Consider the following 20,590-nt stretch of genomic DNA (forward strand, 5'->3'; position numbering starts at 1 on the left):
TTTCTGATGATGGCGCTGATCTGTCAGTTACGTATGAGGGTGCGAAGTCGTCCTCGTTAAATACATTTACATTCAAAGGAAATATCCCAGTCGTTTGGAAGCCACTGATGACATTCTTTGGAGTCAAAGCAAGAGGCCACACCTCACGGAGGATTCCTGGAATGTCGTAGATAGTCATTGGAGTTCCGGGATGAGTCTTTAGCCATGCATCCTGAGCGCTTGCTACAAGTCGTTTCAGTGGTCCATAGACTGATACATCAAGAGGTTGAAGTTTGTGAGAGCAATGAGGTGGAATGGAAAGCATTACTACACCATGGGTCTTTGCGAATGTCAAAATGTCAATGCTTATGTGGGAATGGTGATTGTCAAGGAGTAGAAGGACAGGTTTCTCTACCGATGATTTTGTATGCTCGACAAAATGTTGTATGAATTTAAGGAAATTTTCAGATGTCATCCACCCAGACTTGTGCGATGAGCCAGTGCACCCATTTGGCCCGTCCCTGATATAATGGGGTTTGAAGGTTTTTCTTGGAAATATTAACATAGGTGGCATGGAGTTACCAGCACCATTGATTGCCCCGCATACGGTCACTAGTGTACCTCTTTCGGCCGATGTAATGGCACCTACTTGCTTCACTCCCTTACCGGCCACGATTCTTCTTGGTTTCTGTACAGTTGTGATTCCAGTTTCGTCGACATTCCACACATCTTTTGCCGCAAATCCATATCTCTCGTAAACCTGTCCAAGGTTGGAGAAGAAGGTAGAGATGTTATGTTTATTAAAACTTGTCGCTCGGCTTAAACTAGTTGCTTCAGGTGTTCTCAGGGAGAGGCTCCCGTGTCTCTTCAAAAACCCTTGGAACCAATCTGTTCCAGCACACTTGTCTCTTTCCCAAGATTCTGGAATGCTGATGCCAAACGATATAGCACATTGATACGCTAGTTCCCGTGTGCTCTTGGGAGACATACCGAAGTATATCTTCGATGCCGTCAGGAGATAGTCCTCTAAAAATGTCCTCCTGTTGGGCACTAAGCACTTGTCGATGACCCCGGTATCCCATAGAGGCATCAGGATTACTGCTCTTCTTCAATATGAAACGCTTCAACGTTGATCGGTCAATGTTGAACTCCGCTGCTGCTGCTCTCACACTTACATTGCTTAACAGAACACGATCTCTTGCCCATTTCAATGCAGTTGTTGATGTGCGGTCGGCTCTGTTGGTTTTTCTGTGATATGTCCGTGTCATATTGATCTGTGGACAACATAAAGAAAGACATGTATTGCATATAGATAAAAAGCGTAAAAATAAATTTAGCATAGTAAAATAGGATTATTGATACGCAAATGGCATGAATTGGGCGATATTGGACAGGGTACATACAGCTCGGGATATTGGACAGGGTACATACAGCTCGTGATATTGGACAGGGTACATACAGCTCGTGATATTGGACAGGGTACATACAGCTCGGGATATTGGATAGGGTACATACAGCTCGTGATATTGGACAGGGTACAAAAAGTTCGTGATATTGGACAGAGTAGGTACAGCACATGTGAATTGAACAGGGTACATTATAATGCATGGACGTTGACAGGGTACATCCAGCAAATGTGAATAAGACAGGGTACATATACAGCTTGTGATATTACAGCTCGTGATATTGGACAGGGTACACAGAGCTCGTGCATGATATAGGACAGGGTACTTGGACGTAAATAGTAGTAGTGACGGAATAGTAGTCGTGATTGTGTACATATTCTGCTGTAAATCAAGATTTCCGAATGTGTGGAACTGCTTACAAATACTTTATGAAAGTGTTGTAGTGTTTATGTGGAAATAATGTGTTTCATGAGTACGAGATATAGGATAGGGTACATATAGCTCGTACATTATATAGGATAGGGTACATACAGCTCGCACGAGATATAGGACAGGGTACATACAGCTCGAACGTGATATAGGACAGGGTACATACAGCTCGGGATATTGGACAGGATACATACAGCTCGCACATGATATAGGACAGTGTACATACAACTCAATCGTACATGATATAGGACAGGGTACATACAGATCGTACATGATATAGGACAGGGTACATACAGCTCGTACATGATATAGGATAGGGTACATATAGCTCGTACATTATATAGGATAGGGTACATACAGCTCGTACATGATATAGGACAGGGTACATACAGCTCGGGATATTGGACAGGATACATACAGCTCGCACATGATATAGGACAGGGTACATACAACTCAATCGTACATGATATAGGACAGGGTACATACAGATCGTACATGATATAGGACAGGGTACATACAGCTCGTACATGATATAAGGACAGGGTACATACAGCTCGCACATGATATAGGACAGGGTACATACAGCTCGTACATGATATAGGACAGGGTACATACAGCTCGTACATGATATAGGACAGGGTACATACAGCTCGTACATGATATAGGACAGGGTACATACAGCTCGCACATGATATAGGACAGTGTACATACAGCTCGTACATGATATAGGACAGGGTACATACAGCTCGTACGTGATATAGGACAGTGTACATACAGCTCGTACGTGATATAGGACAGTGTACATACAGCTCGTACATGATATAGGACAGGGTACGTACAGCTCGTACATGATTTAGGACAGGGAAAGTTTGTAAGGCAGACCTTGGGAATACAGCATGACACATAATGTGAGTCAACTTGAGTTATTTTACTATATACATTTCATGAATTTCTCACTTCACTTAAATATTTTTATATGTCAATTTAACCTTAATCGATAATATCTTATACGATCTTACCAATCATAATCGTCCATGTAACGGCGAGCGGTAATCAAAAGAAGATCAAATCAGCTGATCGTGGGGAGGACATATTTACACGAGTTCACACACATGTTCTTAACGTTACATGTATAAGGTAATGATGATATTATATACATATACATGTCATTAAATATCAAAGAAATATAATTTAACAAAGCATGACAATTTATTGACTCGTGCCCTATCCGGGCCTCGAACTCACGATCTACGGCACCCAATCGCCTATCCAAACATACCTGCGCCTTCTACCACTGCGCCACATCCATCAAAAAATTGTCATGCTTTGTTAAATTGTATTTCTTTGATATTTTATACATGTCATTATGAACATCTACACTGGACAATTTTGAAAATACAAACTGAAATTTGCTGAAACATTCTTTAACATTATGTAACTATGAAAGGCGATGCGGGCACTTAGTGGGGCAAGTTGAACCAGTCTAAGGGCACGTTGACCCAGTGGTTCAACTTGCCCCATCGTAGGTGGCTCAACTAGCCCCGCGTATAGTATAAATTTTTAATGGTCTGTAATGCGATTTAGGTAATGGTCTGACAAATAGTTTTGATACGAAATGATACGCGTGATTCTACAGATCTCGACGGTACATAATTCATATAAATCACAATAAGAAATAAAGCGGTAATCGGAAAATACATAATTCCCGAAAAAATACTTTGGAGTGTGAAAAATAATTTTCTTGTATTAAAAAAAATGTTATGGGAATATCGACTTACCTCTTTTGCTGACGTCCACTTCAAATAACGGCGGCTTCAGAAAAATCGATTATGACGTCATAAACATGACGTAAAACTATTTCCCGCCACTTGTTCAACTAACCCTGTGGCTCAACTACCCCCACTCTCCCCTACACTAAAAATTAATAACCTTCACCTTCACAATCACTGTAAATAACTTCACTCTTTTTTCACAATCACGCCCCTGCCAATCTTACACATTAAAATGAAAACAAATTCATCGACATCGATGGATTTTGATAATATAAAAAAATGGATTTAAATCTCCGATAGGCTTGTTTACCGGTTGTTTTACTCGAGTTATGTCCCCTAGACCAACCTCATGCAACCAAATCGATGCGACGCTTGTCGGACATGATGTGATTGTGGGCTTCGTGTTTAACTTTTGATTACCAGGAAGTAAGATTAGGCCTACTACGTAGCGGGGCATTTCTTTTGTTATCTATCACCACGGATGTTGGTAACCACTACAGACGATTTTGACACCGTCTTCAACAAAAGCTTGCCACAGTTCAAATTTGTCCTAAATCTGATTTCTGAAATACAGATGAGAAGCGGCGGTCAGACTCCGAGATTTGGAAATCCCCAAACCGAGATGTAATGGAGGGACAGATGGATTGACGGTATGTTGTAAATCTTTGTCTTTGTTTATAAAAACTGATTTTTTACGTGCTATTCGACAATGTGTTACGTTGCTAAATTATCATTTTTTCCCCAAGTTTAGGCCGAGTGACGAATTATTTGTTTAGGGCTAACTGTAGCTGTGTTAGGCCTTAAAGCTTACTACAAACATGTAGGACTCTTATCCTATTTTGTTATAAACAAATACCGTGACCTAATTGTTCAAACAGATGGATAGGGATAGGCAAGCACTTGTTCTAGGTAATTGGGACATGGAAAACTTCTATCAAGGATTTATAAGTGAGAAGGCTTCATGACTGTCTCTTTACATTACTAAACACCACGTGAGACGCCTATAAACCGGGAATAAAAACCATTTTTCTCAACAAATACTTGTCTTATCGAATCAAACAAAACACCAATGTAAAATTTATTAAATTTCACAACGCTTATCATTTGCTTTATGGATGGAAGATTTAGAGGATAATGTCTTAAATTTTCATTAAAAAATTACAACAGCTCATGAAATGACGGCACGCTTCAGAAAGTAAGACGGTAACCCTCGCACCCGCAAGCTACATCAAAGGCTGCGCCGGCAGATATCAAAGGAAAATCAGTTGTCGCTCAACATCACGGTCAGTGCACAAACACAAAAGCGCCTGCCTTGGACTTCCACAAAACCCAGTGTGACTTATCCTTCTCATATACGTCCTTGATTCTATAAATAAATGTCTTATTATACAATTATCGACCTATTTTCAGGTGGATACTGTGAGTTATCAACCCGAGTAAGTGATATATCCCGAGGCTGCAGGCCGAGGGTTATATCATTTTCGAGGGTTGATAACTCACCGTATCCACCTGAAAATAGGTCGATAACTGTTTTATTATATGACATTTACAGGATATTAACCCGGTTCTTCAAAAAGACTTAACTACAATAAACAGGATGATATTTGCAAATGTTCCTTTTACAAAACTTGCTGCCTTCTGCCAAATATGTTGCCGACTATTTATAATGACGTCACAATAGATTAACCCGACGTCTTTGAATAAGGAAACTCCCGTAACGCTATATTTGGGTACGACTCGACGTCAAAAGTGATTATGACGTCACATCTAAAGGGAGTTCCCCTCGATCTATTTTTGACACAGGTTACTGGACTCGCGAGAGGTATCTGGACTGAGTCCAGTAACCTCGCGTGCTTTTTGCCGCAGATTTCGGGGTTGATATCGCAGTTGATGAATACTTCTGAGAAACGTATCGGCCAATCAAAATACAGCAAAAACACCAGTCATATAATAATGTCTATTGATTGAAATTAAAACATGTAGACTGCTTATAAATGTATATTTTGACATTTTGCTTGAGTTGCCAGATACCAAGGATTAAAATAAGTGAGAAGGATTTGTCACTGCCACTTTACACTACTAAACACCATGCGAGATGCCTATGAGCCATGAACAAAAACCATTTTTCTCAACAAATACTTATCTTATAGAGTAAAAAGAAACACCAATGTAAAGCTTAATAAATTTCAGGATGTCTAGACCTTGTTTTAAGGAAGGAAGATTTAGAAGAAATGTCTTCAATCTTCATTAAAAAGATACCGTATTTCACCGCAAATAAGACCCCCACCCAGAGAAGAAATAAAGGTCAAAAGTGGTGGGGGGTCTTATTTACGGACTACCTGCCTGATAAGGTTGATCAATGAGGTCGCCATCTTGGATTTTTCAATGTCTTGTCATTATTGTATGACAGATGGGTATACGTAAAAGCAAGATGTTCAAGTATTGATAATATTAATGAAGACTTATGAATAAAATGAAATTAAATCAAAATATAAACAATACCAGGACAGTTAAGTTGTAAGTCTGAAAGGGAAACGGACTATGTTTTTACAACTCACTTTTGCAAGAGTCTCGCGGATATTCACCACTGAATCAAAACGAAGAAACACTAAACCCATCATAAGCAATATTGTTTTAATCCAGACGTTTTAATAATTGTATAGTTATTTTAAAATTTTCAAATTAGGTTACTGTTTACAATAAATCTTCATAGTACACGTGTACGTGATCAATCGCCGTGAATAGGAAGGACGATCGCCGTTCAGACTCCGGCTTATTTAAAATTCACTACACACATTTACATATCAAATTCGATTATAAACAAGAATTTACGTACATATTAGGTCTCAGCCAAATGAGCAAACTACTGTGATTAAACTTCAATGGCCGACATCAGCAACATGCATAGATCTGTTTGTAAGATCGTACACACATGTGTAGGAAAATGGCGTCTGGTTGAAGCCATGCTTTCATATTTTCACACCAGGCCGTGTTTGGTAATTCCATCTGTATTTCTATTGATACGACGATAGTTTGATAAAATTTCAGAGATTAATGCAAGTATTTACTGCATTAAAACATTGTTGCAAGTAAGTATTTTTGTATCAAAAGTAAAATACGAAACTTTGCGGCTAATCATATTATACTGACTGCGTAAACAAAACAGTAAAGCATGGTTTCTCCAACTGATCGTAAACTACAGGTACGTTACGTTCACAAATAAACATATTCTGGTCTCTGGTATGGGTACAGCGTATCATTGTACCTGTTTAATCGTATTGATCAACGATCTGTAATTACAACGGTATCAATTAAAATACTAAACATTAACATGGAATTTGTCAATATTTTATGTTATATGTTTCATACGAAATGTAGAACAATATATTTATGCTATATTTTGCTTCTTGGTTATATAAAAGAATTAGCTTGAGTGAATTGTCCCTTTAAAGTAAATCACCCATGAATTGACTTGAATAAATGACAGAAATAACAAACACAAACAGTTGATTACTAAGCTTACTAAGTGTTTTTTCTTTGCCGATAAAACAAATAAAAAACAGTTACGGTACATAATCATTTCGGTGACGTTTTTAATAACGCCATTACTCAAATCTCCCATCCAATGGAAAAATTGGTGGGGGGTCTTATTTTCAGACATCCCCCCCCCCCCTAAGTCTGGAAATGCGTCAAAATAGGTGGGGGGTCTTATTTGCGGAAGGGGTCTTATTTGCGGTGAAATACGGTATGACAGCTCATGAAATGAAGGCCCACTTCAGAAAGTAAGACAGTAAGCCAGCAATCGCAAGCTACTTCAAAGGTTGCGCGGCCGGATATCAAAGAAAATCAGTCGTTGCCCACCGCACGGTCAGTGCTCAAACACAAAAACTCTCATGACGTATTCATCCAAAACTCTGAGTGGCAAATCCTTCTCACTTATAAATCATTGCCAGAAACATATAGGCCTATGTTACTGTAGTTGCCTATACATTTATGCTTTGAATACAGAAATTGTAGCTATAATGGTACCAGAGCTTTTTCTCTCTGCTTTGGGAATGGGGCCCATGGCTTTGAATTTGGGAAAATGTGCGACAAAACCAAGATTTGGGAAAAATTGTAAAATTGGAAATAAAGCATAACAAAAAAGATTTTTTATTTCCAGTGTAGTTTATGTACTTTTCTGAAGCCAATTCACAGATATTTAAAGCCCCAACTAAGTTCATACAATATTTTTGGATAGTTTTTAAGAAACTTTGATTTTGGGAAATTTAGGCTTGAATTGGGAAAAATTTAGAGGCTTTGCCATGGGGAATGAGGCCGAAAATCGGCCCCAAATAACGCTGAAAAAAGCCCTGGGTACAAACCGGTGTTCAAACTCCGGACCTCCGAACACTAGCCAGATTGCTCTTCCGATTGAGCTACATGTATAAATTATACTCAACTAAGATTTATAAGCGAGAAGGATTTGTTACTATCTCTTTACACTACTAGACACCACCTGAGATGCCTATGAACCAGAAATAAAAAAATTAATTGCTTTAAAGGTGATAAAAACAGAAGGGACATGGAAAATGAGATAAATAATTTTCGTTTTATTAAGCACTTTTCCAACTTGAAAGCTACTGGCCCCATTCCCAAAGTAGTAAGCACTAAAATGACATATACTGTTTATATTTGACAAAATATGGCTTCAGCTTAGAAGGAAAAGGAAAAACTGATGTATTTGACGAGAAAAAGAATGAATCTTGGAAGGTAATTAACGAACAAAGAAGAAGAATAAAGACAAATGACACAGTTTTTAGAAGTAAAATTAATTTCTCTTGATAGTTATATGGCCTTTTGAGAACATAATTTTTTTTCTCTGCAAGTTTGTAGTTAAAGTTTGGACAAGTGCATTTGGCTGTCGGACAAGTAGATTTTAAAATCACCTGCACAAATGGATAAGTGTGAAAAATGATATTGTTGAGCCCTGGTGTATAACAAAACAAACAACATCATTTTGCTGTAAACTTGAGTGTACTGCCAGGTTCGAAAAATTTGAGAAAATGACAGAAGGTAAGGGATACTTAACCAAGCCATAAGTCTCCTGAATTCATCTGAATTCTAAAGATCATTCTATATCATATAAATGAGAAAAAATCGTAATGAAAATATGATAAAATTTCAAGTGACTTATATATAGGGCAGATCACTAAACATGGGAAGGGGTTCATTTCACTATAATGGTAAATTGGCCTCAGTAATGTGTTTATTAGTAAAATATATATTTTTTATAAATGTGGTCGAAACAAGAGTCATGTACATATTGAATACTATGATTGTAATTAGTAAGTGGCACTATGGATGAACTTTGAACACACTTGTACTTTAAAGGTTCAAAGCCCCTTTATCCATGCACAGGGAAGTTTTTAAAAATCCAACCCTTCTTGAGTTGAATCTGGGTCAGTATCTTGATGTTGCTACGATGCACACATCCTGAGGTGAAGTGTTAATATATTACTCACACTTGTTTGAATAGAGGTCGTCTCTATAGTCTTCTCTGGCCTCACAAAGATTTATTGAGTGTTGTTAAATCACCTCTGTTAATATTTGTCTTCCTTGATCCCAATCTGTTGTTAATTCCACACGGCGGATTCTTTATTAATCCACCAGACAAATGATTTTTCGATTTTCAAAATGAAACCAACCCAGTTGTATGAAGGCTATATATGTATGCATGCTAAAAGAAATAGAGTAACTTTTAGATATTCTAATTGTTTTCATCTAGCATGATGTAGACTGATGATATATATTGCAGGTAGAAATGTACATACATTGTCAACTTTTAACAGTAACACACTGTTCTTGTTCTTGTCTATCTCACTGATACATGTATTTAAGATAGCAGAAATAATTTTGTCTGCAAACGTAACAAAACTAAATCCCCCAGATAATAAAAGCAACTATAATACAATATACAATGATAACTTGGACTGAAGTAATGAAGTTGAATGAGCTTGAAAGTAAATATGAAGTTTGATAAGGAATTATTATTCAAACGCATTCAATCTGAAATGACATAGGTACTGAGATGCTATTATTCTTATATTTATAAGCCAATTTTTTAGTAGTTATGCCGAGATATCCTGCTTTCAACTATATTAATGTGACAAATGATGATTAGTTGTAACCATGTATGCCTCAAGACATAGTAACACTCCTTTTTGTGCCTGATAAAACTTATTATTTGTCTGTATAGCAAGATATTTAACGTCTTCCAAGTACATGTACTTAAAATAAAGGTCTTACGTCATTGTCCACTTAATGCAAGCGAAGCGTTTCTTTGTTTCCCTAATGACTTAACATTGTATGTTAAACAAATATCTTACAGCGTAATACCTCAACAAATAAATTACCAATAAATCAGAGAGGTATGGTACATACCCTCTTGAACTTTTAATAAGATCATGTTACATTGATAATTCATATAGCGAGGATAATTTACATTATTTCAAGTGATTATTTTTAATATTTCATGTTTATAAACATTCTCTTTTGTTATACAAAGCAATAGTTATTGTTAGAAAAGTCATAATTGGATTGGGGATTTGAACCCTTTTGGCCCTGGCTGACCCTTTCACACAAAGTGACCTCTAGATCTTGTAACATGTCCATTTGTATGTATATATAAACGTACACTAAATGTGTGCCAGAGTGTAGGTAGACTTGTATGAAAGATAATAAATTCAGCTTGGAAACGCCTAGAATGAGTAAATGAGTATATTTATTGTTCAGTTTTTATAATGCTTGTAAAATTTACGATCAAACTGTAGAAACCTTTCAATACATGTGTAGAAGAAAAAGGAAAAGTACACATGATTTCTGTCGAGTGCCCTGACTAGGAATCAAACCCTTGTCTGCGGTGTGAAAAACTATGGCTCTACCGACTGAGCCAAAGAGCAAGCCGGGACTCTCTAAACACTTTAGTGAGATGCCAATGTAGAAGATCCAAGAAAAAATGATTTCTGTCGAGTGCCATGACCTGGAATCAAACCCGGGTCTCCGGTGTGCGAATTTTGGGCTATCAACTAAGCCAAAGAAACATGCTCCATCAGCTGAGTGATAGCTCTAGACCGTATTTAACGACTATGTACAAACGACACTGACCACAGCTTTTACACATAAAGAGGCAGGACAAAGGGACATAGATGAGGGGGGGAGGGGAGGGATGTGTCACATACAGCATTTGACAGATATATATTTATAGTTTAGCTGCATCATTTTCATGCTTAATAAATATCCATCCAATATATCCAACACATACTCAAAATTCTAGTTTTGACATTGTAGTACATACATGTATGTATTCCAATGACCTCTAAAAATACGAAAAATAGAGGCCTAACCTCCAAATAATTGCAACAGAATTTGTTTTCTGCTTTTTGGGTTGGAGGATCTTAGTATTTTACCATGAAAAAAGTCGCCATAAATCAAATTGGCACTAAATGAGGATTTGATCGACCTCGCTTCTTTCATATTTGGGGATATCTTGATGTAGTTGTCTCTTTTAGATGAGAATAACCTACATAGAATCTGAATTATTAACTATCTAAACACTTGAGAAGGAACTTACTGAATAATTTTTGAATAAAAAAGACATATTATTCAATTCGGACTTCAAAATATCCTTGGAAAAGGCCAAAAGATCAACTTTGAGCAACCATATTATCTCAGGTAGTGAAAATAAACTGTTTTACTTTTAAAGCCTTTAATCAACAAGTTTTATTTGAAAAGATTCAACCAAAATGAGTACCAATGGTATTGTTGATAATAACAATTTTTTATCTTAACAATCCAACAAAAGCACATGCAATTTTCATGTTGTCATACTTTTCCCCTGTGTTGATTTCAACTCATATTTTTTGCAATCTGTGCTATCCTTATTAAGTTCTTGCCATACAGTAATTTTCTAGTATCTCATGATAACCTAGAAAGTTTATATTTGGCTTCAAAGTTATCAAATTATGCAAATATCCCTTTTTTATCCCCCGCCCAACGATATTTCCACGAAACTTCATAGACACATTCTTTTTATGGTCAAGTAGTACCTTTTGCTATTTTTAGGTTTTCATTTTTTGCACTTTTTCCATTACTATGGAAACATTGCTGAAAATATCATGGTAAATGGTAAATATTAGTTTGCAAAACTCCACCCATCTTTGTGTATATAGTCTAATATAAATGTCAAGGCTGTATACCTGATTCAACAATTGCAGCCCCGCTCTACTTGAATATAGTCCATCTTTCTTAAGCTCAACTTCATTTTTCCTGTTTTTTTTTCATACACATAAGTCTCCACAATCAAACTTACTTCAGCTTTGATATCTCCATTGGCGGGGGATCTGAATGACTATGTCCTTGTTCTGATTTTTTGAGGTCAAGAAAAACATTTTCCCAAACTTGTGTTTGTGGCGACTTTTTTTCTTGTATAAAACAAAGTCAGATCAGTATGAAAAACAAAGAAAAAAATTCTGTTACAATTATTTTGGGGTAACATCCTATCTTTACTGGACTACTAATATACTACACAGGAAAAGAGTTGTAATAGCCGGATGTCAGTGTTATCTGTTATATCAAGGGTCATATGTCAAAATATGTGTATATATATCGGTTTCCTGTTCTACATATTTTTTTTGTTATATTTGCGGTAAACAAGCTTTTGTCATCAGGACTCGGATTTACAAATATTTCTTAACTAGGCCTAAACTAGACCTTTACTTAAAATTCTCCTTATGTATTATAATACTGGAAAATTTTAATTGAAGGAATTTTCTCAAGGAATGTTCGTGAAATTTTCGCCAGCTATTTAATTTTACTTCTTTTAGTGGTCAGTAGCCTAGCTGTCCATCAGTCTTTCCCTTTGACCTGAAACAATTCTTACAGCCTTTTCTGGAAAAAAACCCACAAAGAATCTTCTGCAAATTTCATATGTAGGACTGGGTGAAGTTTGGACTCTTCCGAATTTGTTGTCCCTGATTCTGAACATCTCTAATGGCCTCTAGTCCTATCATCAAGACTGATCCCAGATGTTGCCTGGCTTACAAAAATGGCAGTTTTTCAACTTTTTGCTCCTGCTTAATGCTCAGCATATAGGGAGTGGGATGACTGGTTTGCCCTTAGCTGCAATATTGTAGCTCAAAAGACTTTTAGCCAGAAAATGATGTCGTCTTCAGAGCTACAATTGGTGCCTATTACTGTCACTATTAATGGAGCAAAGTAATGAGTATGCAAACCATTATAAAACGTCTGTTTGCATTATATCGTACTTGTTTGATATCACTTACCTACTCGGCAATAAGAAATATCAAATTCTCATCGAGGCATTATTTTTTTTACATAATACATATGAATGTCTTTCCGAAGGGAATTTATACGGCAAGTCCACAAATTGTGAATTTGACGTCTTGTGAGCGGTACGGTAGATATAGAGAATGGTAGTTATGTTTGTTTTGGACAAAAATAATATGTAAATGCATGTATACGCATAAGATAAACGGAAACCAACAAAAAAGTATAGAAAACTGTGCCCGAGTGATTTTCGGAGGCAGTGCTCCACTACGACACATAGGGACCAATTCGTACCCGGCCGAAAGGTACAGTATAGTAGCCATATATATAGGCCGGGCACATGTATTCATTCTAGTTTGCCCTTTGTCAGTATAATATAACCAAGTGGGGTGTGTTGTTTAATTCATAATTACCTAATACCATCTGTCAGTTTTATTGATGCTGTGAAACAGCATTCTTAGGTACACTCGGAGAGCCTGTGCACACACATTTAAGTAATAAAACCACTCCGCTACGAAAATTTAATGTTGTTTTGTTCATTTTACATATTACTTGATAGTATGAATAAATCGAACCTCAGTATTCAAAAACACAAACATTGAATTTGTACATACATATGCACCATAGACGGTATGTTTTAAGTGTTCAGTAGGGACTCTATGATTTATGTATACCTACGCGTCATGTATGGTCCCAAAAATCACGAACAACGCCTTCTTCGATGTCTTCCTTCGCGGCAGACTTTCGGTGGATTTTGGATTGTGTATGTTTTTTTTTCAATTTTACGTAATTCATGCTACTGATTGATTAATGTAATGAAATGTTAGGAAGATAACTGCAAAAGAAAGTTCTTATAACGGTTATAAAGGTTTTTGTTTCGGTTACATTGACGAACTATATCTGATGATTGCGCAGTAAAAGTTAATAGTTATCAGTTTCCTCCCTTGTTCTGTCACTGGGAGCTAGTTGTGCCTTTTGTTTATTGACAGCTGCGTTATATTGAAAGAGAAAAGGTACAAAATTTATCAACATAAACTTACATAATATAATGATAATATAGATCTATATATATATACGAGCTACTGAGAGTGACAAATGAACTTATATTGGTGTGTAATGTACGGTAGCCTTACGAAGACTTGCTAAAGTCCGATGCTCTTGACATTATCGTTCTTATAAATTCAAAAGAAATTTGAGTGTTATAAGTAACCAAATAATGTACCTTTTATTTGGCAAAAATATCTGGCCATGATATATTATTATTCAAAAGTTGGCAAAGCAAAAATGACGATAACGTGTTCTTCACGATAATATGTCGCCAACCAGTACAGTAACTAACTGTTAGTCTTACGAAGACTTGCTAAAGTCCGATGATTACATGAAGTTGTTTTTAGCTCACCTGGCCTGAAGGGCCGGTTTTTAGCTCACCTGGCCCGAAGGGCCGGTGAGCTTATGTCATGGCGCGGCGTCCGTCGTCCGTCGTCCGTCTGTCCGTCAACATTTCCTTTAAATCGCTACTAGTCATAGAGTTCAGCATGGATTGTAACCAAATTTGGCCACAAACATCCTTGGGGGAGGGGGAACAGAATTTGAATAAATTTTGGCTCTGACCCCCCGGGGGCAGGAGGGGCGGGGCCCAATAGGGGAAATAGAGGTAAATCCTATAAATCGCTACTTGTCCTAGAGTTCTGCATGGATTGTAACCAAATTTGGCCACAAACATCCTTGGGGAAGGGGAACAGAACTTGTATAAATTTTGGCTCCGGTCCCCTGGGGCAGGAGGGCGGGGCCCAATAGGGGAAATAGAGGTAAATCCTTTAAATCGCTGCTAGTCATAGAGTTCTGAATGGATTGTAACCAAATTTGGCCACAAACATCCTTGGGGGAAGGGGAACAGAACTTGTATAAATTTTGGCTCTGATCCCCAAGGGACAGGAGGGGCGGGGCCCATTTAGGGGAAATAGAGGTAAATCCTTTAAATCGCTACTAGTCATAGAGTTCTGAATGGAATGTAACCAAATTTGTCCACAAACATCCTTGGGGAAGGGGAACAGAACTTGTATAAATTTTGGCTCTGGTCCCCGGGGGCAGGAGGGCGGGGCCCAATAGGGGAAATAGAGGTAAATCCTTTAAATCGCTACTAGTCATAGAGTTCTGAATGGAATGTAACCAAATTTGGCAACAAACATCCTTGGGGGAAGGGGAACAGAACTTGTATAAATTTTGGCTCTGACCCCCAGGGACAGGAGGGGCGGGGCCCAATAGGGGAAATAGAGGTAAATCCTTTAAATCGCTACTATTCATAGAGTTCTTTATGGATTGTAGCCAAATTTGGCCACAAACATCTTTTTTGGAAGGGGAACAGAACTTATATAAATTTTGGCTCTGGCCCCCGGGGGCTGGAGGGGTGGGGCCCAATAGGGGAAATAGAGGTAAATCCTTTAAATCGCTACTAGTCATAGAGTTCTGCATGGAATGTAACCAAATTTGGTCAGAAATATCCTTGGGAGAATAAGAACTAAGTTTGTATAAATTTTGGCTCTGGTCCCGGGGGGCAGGATGGGCGGGGCCCAATAGGGGAATTATAGGTAAATCCTATAAATCGATACTTGTCCAAGAGTTCTGCATGGATTGTAACCAAATTTGGCCACAAACATCCTTTTTGGAAGGGGAACAGAACTTTTAGAAATTTTGGCTCTGGCCCCCCGGGGGCAGGACGGGTGGGGCCCAATAGGGGAAATAGAGGTAAATCCTATAAATCGCTACTTGTCCTAGAGTTTTGCTTTGATTGTGACCAAATTTGGCCATAAACATCCTTGGGGGAAGGGGAACAGAACTTGTATAAATTTTGGCTCTGACCCCCTGGGGGCAGGAGGGGTGGGGCCCAATAGGGGATTTAGAGGTTAATATTAAAATTCCTTCACAAAAGAAACAATGAACCTGTATTCAGAACATTACTTTGCATTTCAAACCAGGTGAGCGATACAGGCCCTCTGGGCCTCTTGTTTTATGTTACCGACTAGCGTTCTTTTGAATTTAAAATAAATCTGAGTTTTATACATAACGAAATAATGTACCTTAAAAAAGCTTTTATTTGGCAAAAGTATCTGGCCATGATTTATGAGTCAAAAGTCGTCGAAGCAACCCATGTTAGTTTTCTAAAAAGGAAACCAAAACATATATGCGGAAATTGTAATATTTCTAATGTTATATTTTTCCGGAAATATTCTTAAATGTTAAGTGGTTATGAAGATACGGCTATGTTAACTTATGATTTTTTTTGTCTTTGAAGAGACATCGATGAAATTGATAATTTTAGTAATTAATAAAGAATTATAAAAAATGACCGGTTTTATTGGTGTTGAAATTGTTATTTCAGAAATAATTTAAATATAAAATTTATTTCAGGAAAATGAGTTATTCAACTTATTGTTCTTGAATCAACTTTAAATATCATGAAATAAAAACAGCATACTGTAAATATATTTTGTTTAACTCCAAAATTCAACACTGCACACTTAGTATACTAAATTCAATATTTAAATGAAAAACCAATTTCTTTATTCCTTTGTTTGAGTCCTTCATTCACAGCATCTATGAGTGGCCTTGGCACTTTGATTCCATCTGCTTCCCAATACTGCTACCTAGCTATAACTATACTAATCCTTATAGCCATTGGCCAACAGCTGCCAAAATCATTCTGTCTTTGCACATTACAGAGTTACCTCCCTTGCTGATAGGTATCCATTGAGACATTATTATTTTGTGAGCAAATCTCTCATCGTTTTCTCTGAAAAGTATGAAGTTTCCCTTGCATATACATGACTAAAAGAATTAATCTTTCACCCCCTTTAGAGTGAGACAGGAGAATCTCAACCCGAGGGTTAAGATTCTTAAGTTGTCAATCACGAGGCTGTGTCGAGTGTTTGACAGCTTAATAATCTTATCCCGAGGGTTAAGATTTCTTGTCTCATTCCAAAGTAGGTGAAAGATTATTTTTCTCTTGCCCTGTACATCACATTGTGTTTCTAATAAAGCCGTGTCACTAAAGCGAGGATGAAGTAACCTCAATAAATTGTTGTCGTTGCTGTCAATTGTGATGTCATGTCACTGTTGTCGTAATGTTACACTACTGTTACTGCAACGTCATGATACTGTTGCCGTGATGTCAAAAATTGTGTTCATGCATTGTGAGACTGAGATTAAAGTTAAGGACTTTTATGTCGTATAGCTCTGAGCTCTAAGTCACTCTTCAGTGTAAGTACCGGAAAACATAGTCTGATATATATGTATACTGGAGCCCTTTATTTGTTTGCAGCCTTTACATTTCTGTGTGAGGCTGCAGACACTCCAGTGAGGACTGTTGGGAGGTATGCTTGAAAGTTTTGACTTTCTGAATTATTTACATGCAAATTATTGTTTTCTAGGTTGCTCCTGAGATGGTTTACGAGGAAAAATAAAAAAAAAATAACAGACTTTTATCCTAATGAATACAGGGTTGCATTACTTAGGATATCAATTTCTTTTGTATATTGAAATGAAGTTTTAATTTTTTTTTTTTTTTTACTCTGTCAGGTTTGGATAGGCTATCTAGTGGAAGAAGTGGTACATCGCCAGTATGAAGGCCATTTTTGTACTCCTCATGGTCTGGTCTTTTTTGGCAGGCCTACACTGCTGCCAATGTGGAAGTAAGTTTGTATTGTGATGGTACATCTGCTACAAATGGACAGTATGTCTGAGACTGGAAAGTGTCTGCTTATATGCAAAACTATTGTCTAAAACTCATAAACATTACATTACTTTTCTTTTTCAAAGGTTCTCATGCACTGCCACTTGAAATGACATGAAATGGAGATTTATATTGTTCTTTTGCTATCGGTGATGAAGTTCATTGGTGCAAAATATGGACATTAATTTGTAAAAATTCTTTTAAACCTCATTAATATATGTTAGTAGACAAAATATGGACATTGTATTGTTATGACAGGCATTGTTAATATCAGTAGACAAAATATGGACATTGTATTGTTATGAAAAACATTGATAATATCAGAAGAACAAATATGGACATTGCTTTGTTATGACAAACATTGTAAGTTGATATCAGTAGACAAAATATGGACATTGTTTTGTTATGAAAAACATTGTAAGTTGATATCAGTAGACAAAATATGGACATTGTATTGTCATGAAAAAACATTGTTAATATCAGTAGACAAAATATGGACATTGTATTGTTATGACAAACATTGTAAGTTGATATCAGTAGACAAAATATGGACATTGTTTTGTCATGAAAAACATTGTTAATATCAGTAGACAAAATATGGACATTGTATTGTTATGACAAACATTGTAAGTTGATATCAGTAGACAAAATATGGACATTGTATTGTTATGAGGACCATTGTTAATATCAGTAGACAAAATATGGACATTGTATTGTTATGACAAACATTGTTAATATCAGTAGACAAAATATGGACATTGTATTGTTATGACAAACATTGTTAATATCAGTAGACAAAATATGGACATTGTTTTGTTATGAGGGCCATTGTTAATATCAGTAGACAAAATATGGACATTGTATTGTTATGACAAACATTGTTAATATCAGTAGACAAAATATGGACATTGTATTGTTATGACAAACATTGTTAATATCAGTAGACAAAATATGGACATTGTTTTGTTATGACAAACATTGTTAATATCAGTAGACAAAATATGGACATTGTTTTGTTATGACAAACATTGTTAATATCAGTAGACAAAATATGGACATTGTTTTGTTATGACAAACATTGATAATATCAGAAGAACAAATATGGACATTGCTTTGTTATGACAAACATTGTAAGTTGATATCAGTAGACAAAATAATGGACATTGTATTGTCATGAAAAAACATTGTTAATATCAGTAGACAAAATATGGACATTGTATTGTTATGACAAACATTGTAAGTTGATATCAGTAGACAAAATATGGACATTGTTTTGTCATGAAAAACATTGTTAATATCAGCAGACAAAATATGGACATTGTATTGTTATGACAAACATTGTTAGTTGATATCAGTAGACAAAATATGGACATTGTATTGTCATGAAAAACATTGTTAATATCAGTAGACAAAATATGGACATTGTTTTGTTATGACAAACATTGTAAGTTGATATCAGTAGACAAAATATGGACATTGTATTGTTATGAGGACCATTGTTAATATCAGTAGACAAAATATGGACATTGTATTGTTATGACAAACATTGTTAATATCAGTAGACAAAATATGGACATTGTATTGTTATGACAAACATTGTTAATATCAGTAGACAAAATATGGACATTGTTTTGTTATGACAAACATTGTTAATATCAGCAGACAAAATATGGACATTGTTTTGTTATGACAAACATTGTTAATATCAGTAGACAAAATATGGACATTGTATTGTTATGACAATCATTGTAAGTTGATATCAGTAGACAAAATATGGACAATGTATTGTTATGAGGACCATTGTTAATATCAGAAGACAAAATATGGACATTGTATTGTCATGAAAAACATTGTTAATATCAGTAGACAAAATATGGACATTGTTTTGTTATGACAAACATTGTAAGTTGATATCAGTAGACAAAATGTGGACATTGTATTGTTATGACAAACATTGTTAATATCAGCAGACAAAATATGGACATTGTATTGTTATGACAAACATTGTTAATATCAGTAGACAAAATATGGACATTGTTTTGTTATGACAAACATTGTTAGTTGATATCAGTAGACAAAATATGGACATTGTATTGTTATGGCAAACATTGTTGATATCAGTAGACAAAATCTGGACATTGTTTTGTTATGAGGACCATTGTTAATATCAGTAGACAAAATATGGACATTGTATTGTTATGACAAACATTGTAAGTTGATATCAGTAGACAAAATATGGACATTGTATTGTCATGAAAAACATTGTTAATATCAGTAGACAAAATATGGACATTGTTTTGTTATGACAAACATTGTTAGTTGATATCAGTAGACAAAATATGGACATTGTATTGTTATGGCAAACATTGTTGATATCAGTAGACAAAATCTGGACATTGTTTTGTTATGAGGACCATTGTTAATATCAGTAGACAAAATATGGACATTGTATTGTTATGACAAACATTGTAAGTTGATATCAGTAGACAAAATATGGACATTGTATTGTTATGACAAACATTGTTAATATCAGCAGACAAAATATGGACATTGTATTGTCATGAAAAACATTGTTGATATCAGCAAACAAAATATGGACATTGTATTGTTATGGCAAACATTGTAAGTTGATATCAGTAGACAAAATATGGACATTGTATTGTTATGACAAACATTGTTAATATCAGCAGACAAAATATGGACATTGTATTGTTATGGCAAACATTGATGATATCAGCAGACAAAATATGGACATTGTTTTGTTATGAGGACCATTGTTAATATCAGTAGACAAAATATGGACATTGTATTGTTATGACAAACATTGTAAGTTGATATCAGTAGACAAAATATGGACATTGTATTGTTATGACAAACATTGTTAGTTGATATCAGTAGACAAAATATGGACATTGTATTGTTATGGCAAACATTGTAAGTTGATATCA

General features: G+C 36.0%; 1 protein-coding gene across 7 annotated transcripts in view; it reads left to right on the forward strand.

Annotated features, from left to right (window-relative positions):
* Nucleotides 1-3,947: 3,947 nt before the first annotated feature.
* The window catches only part of LOC138325690 (leukemia inhibitory factor receptor-like), an 86,072-nt gene continuing 69,429 nt past the window's right edge, over nt 3,948-20,590 (forward strand). For 5 of the 7 annotated variants that reach the window (XM_069271513.1, XM_069271518.1, XM_069271517.1 and 2 more), the window contains exons 1-2: nt 3,949-4,236; nt 17,489-17,601. In XM_069271513.1, the coding sequence (XP_069127614.1) occupies nt 17,532-17,601 (70 nt within the window). In that variant the 5' untranslated portion in view covers nt 3,949-4,236; nt 17,489-17,531. Of the gene's footprint in view, nt 4,237-17,254; nt 17,284-17,488; nt 17,602-20,590 lie in introns of those variants that run through there. The other 2 variants (XM_069271515.1, XM_069271514.1) reach the window with 2 other exon arrangements.

The sequence above is a fragment of the Argopecten irradians genome, chromosome 6 (assembly GCF_041381155.1).
Source record: "Argopecten irradians isolate NY chromosome 6, Ai_NY, whole genome shotgun sequence".
In the NCBI taxonomy this organism is placed as follows: domain Eukaryota; kingdom Metazoa; phylum Mollusca; class Bivalvia; order Pectinida; family Pectinidae; genus Argopecten; species Argopecten irradians.